This window comes from Aquila chrysaetos, chromosome 9 (genome assembly GCF_900496995.4).
Source record: "Aquila chrysaetos chrysaetos chromosome 9, bAquChr1.4, whole genome shotgun sequence".
NCBI lineage: Eukaryota > Metazoa > Chordata > Aves > Accipitriformes > Accipitridae > Aquila > Aquila chrysaetos.
The window spans coordinates 37475441-37485193 of NC_044012.1; the positions used below are offsets into that span (position 1 = coordinate 37475441).

The window sequence follows — 9753 nt, forward strand, 5'->3', positions numbered from 1 at the left end:
TTTTAAGCGATGCGGCTGACCCCGCACGCGAGGAACGGTAGCGGCGAGGGGCAGACGTTTAAAAAAAACCAAAACCAAAATCGTTTCTCTCCCCCCCCCCCCCCCCGCCGTCCCCCCTCCCGTTCCGTTTGCAGCGGTCTGCCGGTGACGCCACAGCCCCGCCCCCAGGAGCCCGGCACGAGGAAGCGCGAGGTGTGCGCGGGGCCGGGCGGGCGGGAGGAGGAGGAGGAGGAGGAGAGGGGACGCACGCGGGGCCGGGGTTGACCTGGTGTCCGGGCTGAGGGGAGGCGGGCGCCGCGGCCTGCCGCCGTTACCCGCAGGGCTGGCGGGAGCATGGCGGAGCAAAGCGACCGGTGCGACCCCGACCGCGTCGCGGTTCCTGTGCCGGAGGCTAAAGATGGGGCTGAAGCGGAGAGCAAGGCCGATGGAGGCGGGGGTGACCCCGCGGAGAGCCCCGCAGCCTGCCCCGACGTGTACAGATACATTAAGGGAGACTTGTTTACCTCCGAGATCTATAAAGTTGAAATACAAAACCTTCCCAAGTACATCGGGTTTAATGATGTGAAAAAGTTTCTTGCCAAATACGGGCTCAGTCCGCACAAGATAAAACTCTTCGGGAAGCAGACGTTCGCGTTCGTGACGTTTAAGAGCGAGGAGGAGAGGGACAAGGCCATGAAAGTCCTCCATGGGGTTTTGTGGAAGAGCCGGCACCTGAGCGTTAGGCTTGCCAAGCCGAAAGCTGACCCCATTGCAAAGAAAAGGAAGAAGGAAGAGGAGACGGAGCAGGGAGAGGTGAAGCGGCTGGCTCCCTCCAACGCCAGCGCAGAGGAGCCTCTGAGCAAGCAAATAGCAGATGTCGTGACCCCGCTGTGGAAGATGCCCTACGAAGAGCAGCTGGCCAAAAAGAAGCAGGAGTGCGAACAAGTGCTGCAGAAGCTGACAAAGTAATTCCTGTTTGTAAAGCTACTGTAATGTTTACAAGACTTGACCTTATGTTGGGATGTAGCTAAATTGGCACAAATTCCCATCTCTAAAATAAAAGTAGGTTAGAGGTAGGTCAAAAACCAAGTCCCCTGACAAAGTAAATAAAAGATAATCTGCGATGCTAGGACTTAAAAACTGCTCCAGCTGACAGAACTTGCTATAGCTGTTCTTCGTCAGCCTCGAAAGATTGCTAAACGAAGGGGCATTGTTTTAATGTCTCTTGTTCCATAGGCATAAGCAGAAGGATGTTTGTGCCCTTAAAAAAATTGGCACTGTCAAATGGTGTAAGAGGTAATCAATCTGTAGAGATGATAAATTACTATTAGGATTTTCTCTTTAAAAATCCCCTCAGATTTTTATGCCTGGTCTTTCTTGATCAAAGTACAACTTCTATTTCTTGCCTTACTTGCTTATGTGGGTAAAATTGGCATTCTTTTCATGCATGGGTACATTGATAAATCTAGTACATACCTTTATAACTACATTTAACTCTTATTTTTCAGGTCACAGTTCTTATAAAGTTAGAGGGGGTTTGCCTGTTAAAAAATTCTGGAAAAAATATTCTTCATCTGATAATCTGATACGTTTTTATGCCCTATACAAAAAAAAGTCTAGTGCAACTGTTAATAACCTCAGTTTTTCTAAATGTGTACTTTACAATTTTTGTTTCTGCTTTGGGCAGGGAAATCGGAAATAACAACAGAGCTCTATTACCTTGGTTGTTCCTGCAGAAGCAGAAGTATAATAAATTGTGTTGCCCAGTAGAGGGAGTGAAAGCATCACCATTACAGGTAATGTAATCCTAGGTAAAGTATGGAATGGGGTCAATGAGTTTAGGGTTAAATTAATCACTTGGTTTTAAGAGACAGTGGACAAACTGAGTATTTGACTTGTAATGAATGATGAATTTTAGACATTGTTGCCTTTCATGTAAATACTGTGTGGAAATATTTACAGGAAGCAGAAGAACAGTTACAATTAACTGGATATTCTAACTTTAAAATGAATATGCTGTCCCTACAAGCTTGTGTTGTAGGCTAATACAACCATTCTTCAACAGAGGCAATATATTGCTCTTTAAATAACAGGACTTACTAAAACCTTTTTCATTATTGCTGTTAGTTCTCATACATCAAAATCCATTAATATCTTCCATATGAACTAAATGTCCTGTGTCCATTTGCAAATACATTTAACTATATGAGGGTTGTTTCAGGAGAAACTTGACATGTACAAATAAGTGCTATGTAAATATCTTACATAACTTTATTTTAAATCTAGACTGAATATCGCAACAAATGTGAGTTCTTGATTGGGATTGGTGTAAATCAAGAAGACAAAACTGTGGGTTGTCGTCTTGGCAAATATAAGGGTGGTACATGTGCTGTAGTGGAGCCATTTGATACTATTCACATTCCTGCTATTGCCAAAAAAGTAGTAAAAGCTTTCCAAGACTACATAAGGTGAGCATAAGTAAAATGAGTTATCCGTAAAGGTTTTGATGTCTTAAACATATTTATAAAATTAAATATTATGAAAAGCTTAGTGTTTGTTCTGAGCTTTAAGACCTAAGATATACCAGTCTCAATTTTTAGCAATTCTTTGAGGTTTACTTCTTGTGCCTAGATCACTGGGTATTTTTCCCTTGCTCTTGCTCAGCTGTTCTGAGATGGAGGGACAGATTCCAGCCGAACACAGCTTTATTGCAAGCAATGAGATTTTTTAAGTCTACAATAAAAAGTGTCTGTTATTTGAGAGCTTCTTCCATTGACTCTAAAGAAATACTCAGAAAAAAGTTTTTTTAAAGAGGAATTTGAATAACAAAGGTCAATTGCTTCCTTGGATGAAGAGAAGAATCATCCTACAACAAGGAATGAAACAAAAGTTGTAAATTTAAGCAACAACACTTTTTAGAAAAAGGAGTGGTTCAGAAGAATCGTGAAGGTGCAAAGTTTGAACTTGGTATGAAGGACAGAAGCCGATGAAGGCATTATAAAAAGTTGTGTCATTCTCTGAATGCGGTGAAAAGCTGCCTATAGCCTATCTGTAATTTTGTGTGGCTTAAAACGTGTAAGAGGATTGTGAGATGGGGGGACAGACTATTTTGCATTAGGAGATATTATCTATTCATCAGTCTCTTTTTTTTCCTTTCTTATCAATTAAGATGTGGAAGTTGTTCTTTCCTTGTCAAATCAATGTAGCCTGTACTTAACATTTTTCACTGCTTTGCATGGTGAGCTGCTTTTGTTTCAAGAAACTGTTGAATGTTATGCAAAAAAATAGTTCTCTTAAGTAACTGAGCTTCTGAAAATTGCAGGTCAACTCCTTACTCAGTTTACAGCCCAGAAACCTATGAAGGTCACTGGAAACAGCTCACAGTCCGTACCACCAGGAATGGCCACATCATGGCAATTGTGTATTTTAATCCTCAGGTATTTAAGTTGATGTGTAATGTGCAGCCCAGACACACAGCTTTACAATTACATAAATCTGATTTTATGAATCGTGCATGCAAAAGAGAAATAGAATAATTACTTGCCGTAGTTTACCTTGCATTCCTAGTCTTCTATTTAGACTAATCTGATACATGGAAATGAACAAGTAATTAATATGCGTATAGAAGGCATACACTAAATCATATCATTAAGTCACTAAGATGATTATTCTCCCTTCTTTGAAATGAAACCTTTAGAAATCAAGTAACGAAGAGCTAGCTGACCTGAAAATCTCTCTGGCAAAATACTTCACAGAAGGGATGGGAAAGAGCAGTGGCGTTACTTCTCTGTACTTTGTGGAGGAAGGACAGAGGTGAGGGAGTTGACTTCGCTTTGGGGGATTTTGGTGGTGGCTGTATTTTTGGTGTTTGCAACAGAAAAGTAGGTAGCACTCCTGCACCATTATTTTGTCTATATCATAAAAGTAGCAGCAGTGTTACTAATTTGTTGAACAGTTACTTACCTTTTCCACAAGAGGCTCCTGAAGTTTTGCGTTCTCCTGTAGTGTTCACTGGATAAACGCAGGTGGAGTTTCAGTGGGTAAAGCCACTACTAGTTGCTGGCTGTCAAGCTGTAAAAGTGTTTACTGCAGTAGATGGATATTTATTATTATCAACAAGTAACTTCTGCCTCCTTTCTTCCCTATTTTATGTGATTTTTTAACCTCCCCATCCTTTTCCACAGAGCACAAGGCTCACGCTATCTTTATCTAGAGACAATGTAGGTCCTACTGTTGACATCAACGGAACAATTGCACACCGTAAGAAAAAAATGGCTGAGAGTCTCTAAAAGGATATGATAAATGTTGGCCCACTATAAATTACTGTTTAGTATGTAGTACTATAGTTTTTAAGATGACTAAAGCTTTGGTAAAAATTGTAACAACCATGTTTGTCTTCCTTCTTTTTTTTTTATTTATTTTGTCTCCCCTTGCCTTGCCCCCCCTTTCCCATCCTGCCCAGGAAATCTCCCAACCTAGAAGACTTGCCTTTGGAGCATGTGGCTGGTGATAAGTACATCTATGAAGAACTTCTTGGCCTAAAATTTAGAATTTCTCCTCATGCATTTTTTCAAGTAAGGATGATACGAAGTTGCTAATTTCACTGGATTTGCATTAGTGCCCTTAAGCCTGGCTAATGCCGTGTAATAAGATATTATATACCTAGAGATTTAATCTTTCATTTATTTGGTGTGATTAAATACCTTTGAGTATTATGTTTGGCTGCGAAAACAGTTGATGGAGACATGTTGAAGACAAGTGTTTTTTTCTTTTTACTAGTTCAGTATCATTGGCCTCCTGTTAAATGGTAGCCTTTGTGTATACAGAACATGCAGTATGTAGTTCAGGAATCTTTGTAATACTAATTTTTGTTTGTTTTTCCAAAATTTATTTCTGCCCTTCCAACACTTTAAAGCCTTAGCAGGTAGCCTATATTGTTGAAATGGAACGTATCAAAATAGGAAGGAAGTATGTTATCATTTAGTATTGTAAATATGTTGAAGCTAAACTGTACTTTCTGTTATTTGCCATAGATTATAGGCTACTTTTTTTTTTTCCCCACATAGCGTGCTTTGCTTGCTCTTTAAGACAAATATGCTTGCTCTAGAGGCACTGGTTTAGAAAGCTTATTATACACTACTTCCTTAACCATAATGTGTAATTACAGCATTTACTTTAAAGCAGTATTACAAACAAATAGAGCTTGCTGAATGTATTGTCACGGTTATATTCTCCTGGTTTTGAATCGTTACTACTTCCTATTCAAGGAGAGGAAGTATTTTTATAGTCTGGACTTCACTTTACTGCTTAGCATTTTGCTTAATTATTTTGTTTGCTGTCTCCTCTAGTTTCCAGACTTGCTTTTCAGGTACTATAGAACAAGTCATGTTTTCACTAGAACACAGACAACAAAACACTACTTTTTAGAGAGAAATTGAGTGAGACTTCAACAATGGAGTGGTGATCTGTTACTATGTGCTGGTCTAGGTCAGTTATATGTGATTTGTTTCTTAGAAGCAAGAAAAAGAAAACATGCTTTCCTAAGACTCATTAAAACACATTTACTATTTATGAAGAAGTAGACCTATTTGAAACGTAATTTCACAGGTAAACACACAAGCTGCAGAAGTTTTGTATACCGCCATTAGGGAGTGGGCGCAACTGAGCCAAGAGAGCACTGTACTTGACATTTGCTGTGGTACAGGAACTATTGGGATTTCTTTGGCAAAGGTGAGTGAGTGAGTGATTTCTCTTCCTGGATATAAGCTACTTTGTTAACAGATGTAGATAGTTAGTTGTGCTTACAGTGAAAGAAAATACTTGACGTCCTTGAAATGCAACACGTTATGTCTTAATTTTTTCAATTAATTTCTAATTAAACTGCCTGAAGCTGTTTTACCAAATCATTATGAAATCTCACCCATGTGTTGAGCACCCTAAATTATTTTGAAACTAATTCAGTCAAAAGAGGCAGTAGTTCTGTAGGCTAGCCAAAATTTACTAGGATCTATCCACTTAACTAGTTTGGGCTTTCTCAGAAAGCTTTGGCTGTGAATAACCAGCATTTCTTACATCATTTTTAGAGTGGAGCTTGCTAGACCACATAAGGAAGTCTGGCCCCAAAAAAAGAAGACGCCAGCATAACTAGAGTCTGTCACATACAGGTTGGGATAAATGGTGTTCATCCCACAATTTGAGTCTAAGAAGTCCGTATTTATTTGCACAGGTCCCTTCTCAGCCTTTTTTCTGGCTGCAAGGCAATAATTCTCTGACCAGGTACTAGTCAACGTTCATGTATAGTAGTTAATTGCTGATGCTATGAATAGTGGTTAAACTTACATTTACATACCACAGACAGATCTTTTTCCCTTGTTTCTACAGAAAGTAAAGAAAGTGATTGGAATTGAACTCTGCCAAGAAGCTGTGCAAGATGCCAAAGTGAATGCCCAGATTAATGGTTAGTTAAGCCAAAATGCTAAGATCTTTGCTTGTTAAGAAGTATAGCAGTTATAGAACTAGTTTCTCTTTACGTTATCTAAGCAGCTTGGAATTACATGTTGTTGATAGTAATCTTGTCCACTTTAAACATTTAATCTCTCTTGAAAACAAATACCATGTAGTCTGTGAGATCAGTTTTCCTGTTGACTAACAGCTAGGTTTTTTTTCCTCCAAAAATAAAACATTTCAGTGTAAAAGCAAGATGAAGTCAGTTACCCTCATAAATAAAACATTAACAGTAGCTATTTTTTGTGGGGTTTTGCTTTAGTCCAGATAATGGAAGATGCTCAAGTTACTGTTGTTTAAAGGATGTGAAGTACCAGTGATTGTTTAAATTACACTGATTTCAGGGTAGACTGAACAATTTGTAGTTTCTAAGGCATCCAAACTTAATATCCAATTTGAGTGTATCGAAAGATGGTTTGACTAGATAAGTACTCTGATAACATCTTTTCATTTTTTTATAGAATTGAATAATATTGAATTTCATTGTGGGAAGGCTGAAGATATTGTTCCTTCCCTAATTAACGTATTAGCTCCTCAGAACCTGATTACTATTGTAGATCCGCCACGAGCAGGGCTGCGTAAGTTTACCTTTTCTTAAGTCTGTTCTGCTAATTGGTGTTTGGTGGTGAACCCAAGAAAACACCAATGGAATAAATTAAACGGGAGGCTTCAGGTATAGCTTGAAGCAACTAGGTATTGCAACAGTTTTGTTCATGCTGGAGCGTAACCTGGAGTTTTTGTGTGAGTCTGTTGATACACGCAGAACTGGTAAACAGCTGCCTTGGTTTTTGATCCTCTAGATTCCAAGGTAATTCTTGCCATTAGAAGAGCTGAACATCTGAAGAAGCTTATCTATGTATCCTGCAATCCCAGAGCCGCAATGAATAACTTTGTGGAGTGAGTATTTCTTGCATTGACTAAGTATATGTAGCAAGAAGAAAAATACATGCTTCTTGGGGAGGGAGGGCCATCGTTGGAATTTTATTTTTAAGCCGTATTCATTGAGGCTTACCTTTCATGAGAAACGGTTGACAGCTGCTGCACAGCAAGCTTGGAACTGTATTGCCCAATATGCGAGCAGTAATGGAAATATTAGGGGTGGTGCATAACCCTGTCATGGAATTGAGGCTTGGGGAAGAAATCCTCTCTTAGAAGAGTAGCAGTGATGCACAGTATACTAAAACGTTAATAGAGTTCTTCCTCCCCTTTCTCTCCCTTTCCCATCAAGCCTTTGCCGGGCCCCTTCCAACAGAGTCAAAGGAGCCTCTTTCCGTCCCGTTAAAGCAATGGCTGTGGATCTCTTCCCTCAGACCAGGCATTGTGAGTTACTGATATTCTTTGAAAGGGTTGAATATGCAAACGGGAGCTCTGCTGAAGCACCGCCTGATGCTACTCCAGTCACAACAGCAGGATACAACTCGGAGTGCTTGGATGGCACCAACCCATCCAGCATTGATGCCAGCCAGGCGACTTCTGTACATCTAGATACTGCACTTGAAGAGAGGGAATCAACGTAACTCTTCAGAGACACTTTCCAGAGACTACTTTTGCTTGTTAGCTGCTTCAATAACGTTGTTTCTGTAACATCCAGGTAATAAATCTCTGTACAACAGAGTAGTTGCAAGGCTTCTAAGTTATTTCATCATACTAACTTGAATTAAATTTCATTATGTACTATTAGTCCTGCTCTTCTCCTCCTGCCCTCAGGGGGAAATTCAGGTGAGTGAAGTAATGTATATGGTGGTCTCACCCTTTAAACAGTTGAAACAGCTTTGAATAAAGTATCCCACAGCTATCTTCAGATACAACTATTTAAAACCTGGGCTCATTTTTAATGCAGCACCATCCCTTCCAGTGCAAGTGTAATACGCCACACTTTTTAAGCTAGTGAATAGCTACTATTTATCAACAACTAAGGGGTAAGGAGGACCCTGCAGACTGACTGAACACAGTATCTAATCCCAAAGCAGGTAATCTTGTTACAGGGACCTATAACTGTCAGTACTAACTTTTTTCAGCTCTGCTAGCCTGTCAAAACAGTGCCGTGTCTTTTGAATAAGCTAGGAAAGATCTGGCAATCTTAAACCTTCCATAAATCATTCACTTGCTAAATCTTCACTAGAAAGCAATAAACTCATATTCTAATAAAAATGCTACGCTTTCCACAGTTGAAATCGGTTTTATTCTGAGAGCGTACTGTCACTGACGATACAATAAAGGCTCACTTAGATCATTTCCTACAATGTACAAGTAAAGCTGAGATGACTTCACTGTAGGCATGCCCTCACCGGTGCAAACTTACAGCCAGGAATTAACTGTACAGACGCCAGTCAGGGCCATCCTTTGTGGCAGGAAGAAGTAGGAAGAAGTAAGAAATTTTTCATTTTTGATAAAGAAAGAGGCTCATTTTCCTCTCAGACTCTTAGTAAGCCTGCTTAGTGGATACCTTCAGTCAAGTACCTCCTATGTCATAATGAGCTCTAGTGAGTTCCACAGCCTCACTGAGGCTTTTGGACCCTGCAGTGGCTTTAAAAAGGCTAACCTCAGCCTCATGGAAAATAATTCCATGGAAGAGCCACGTCTAATTTGGTGGTTACTACAAAAAGCTCTTACCTCGGGTATCCTCCCAAGTGCTTTACTCAGAGCTCTGTGCAGTAAGAGAAAGAGGCAGCTGTGTTTAATGCAAAACCTTACCACAGTAAGCACGTGTTGCAGACAACCGGGCCGTGACAGCGAACACTACGTAACTGAGGCCCAGCACCTTCAGATGCACTTCCAGCGTAGCTAGTGGGTGGGAAGACAAACCTAGCTGAGCCTCCTACCCTTGCACAAGTTGCGCTCCACTCGGGATCTGTACTGCCGTAGATGCTCGGCACCTAGCATTAATTTAACGGATGGTGATCCACACTACAGAACAGACAGTAACACTGGTTGATTGTTAGAAGGATTAACCATTTTAAATCTCAAGTTACTGAACATACTTCTAGTGCACATTTAATACGGACTGAACAAAACCCCCTGCTATTACAGCACACAGACTTGCTGATACCCTTTCCTTTCCTGCCAGGCAGGTGTGTGGCAACAGGTACCAAACCCAGCAACTTTGGGTTGTGTCATTTCCAACCCTGACATCGCTTAAGTAAAAATACAAATTCCAATTCAAGAAAAAGTTTGAATTTAATTTCATTCCAAGGGATGTCTAACCACATAAACATTCAATTCCTCACCAAAAAAGTGTAAGTACTTCCATGACCAATGAGCCTGTACTGA

General features: G+C 40.2%; 1 protein-coding gene across 2 annotated transcripts; it reads left to right on the forward strand.

Annotated features, from left to right (window-relative positions):
- The first annotated feature begins 221 nt into the window (after window positions 1-221).
- TRMT2A (tRNA methyltransferase 2 homolog A) lies at window positions 222-8097 on the forward strand. Of its 2 annotated transcripts, XM_030025613.2 has the most exons (11): window positions 222-944; window positions 1667-1775; window positions 2266-2447; window positions 3302-3416; window positions 3677-3792; window positions 4442-4553; window positions 5587-5709; window positions 6361-6436; window positions 6945-7061; window positions 7284-7380; window positions 7712-8097. In XM_030025613.2, the coding sequence occupies exons 1-11, from the start codon at window positions 334-336 to the stop codon at window positions 7998-8000; spliced, it is 1947 nt and encodes a 648-aa protein (XP_029881473.1). In that variant the 5' UTR covers window positions 222-333; the 3' UTR covers window positions 8001-8097. The 2 variants fall into 2 exon arrangements, with proteins under 2 accessions (XP_029881473.1, XP_040981975.1); XM_041126041.1 differs by lacking the exon at window positions 6945-7061.
- The last annotated feature ends 1656 nt before the right edge of the window (window positions 8098-9753 follow it).

Excerpts from the sequence above, each read along its gene's own strand:
- TRMT2A (XM_030025613.2), top strand. The coding sequence starts at position 334 with ATGGCGGAGCAAAGCGACCGGTGCGACCCCGACCGCGTCGCGGTTCCT. Across the intron at positions 4,554-5,586 it reads CTCCTCATGCATTTTTTCAA|GTAAACACACAAGCTGCAGA; the intron begins GTAAGGATGATA and ends GTAATTTCACAG. Across the intron at positions 5,710-6,360 it reads TTGGGATTTCTTTGGCAAAG|AAAGTAAAGAAAGTGATTGG; the intron begins GTGAGTGAGTGA and ends TTGTTTCTACAG.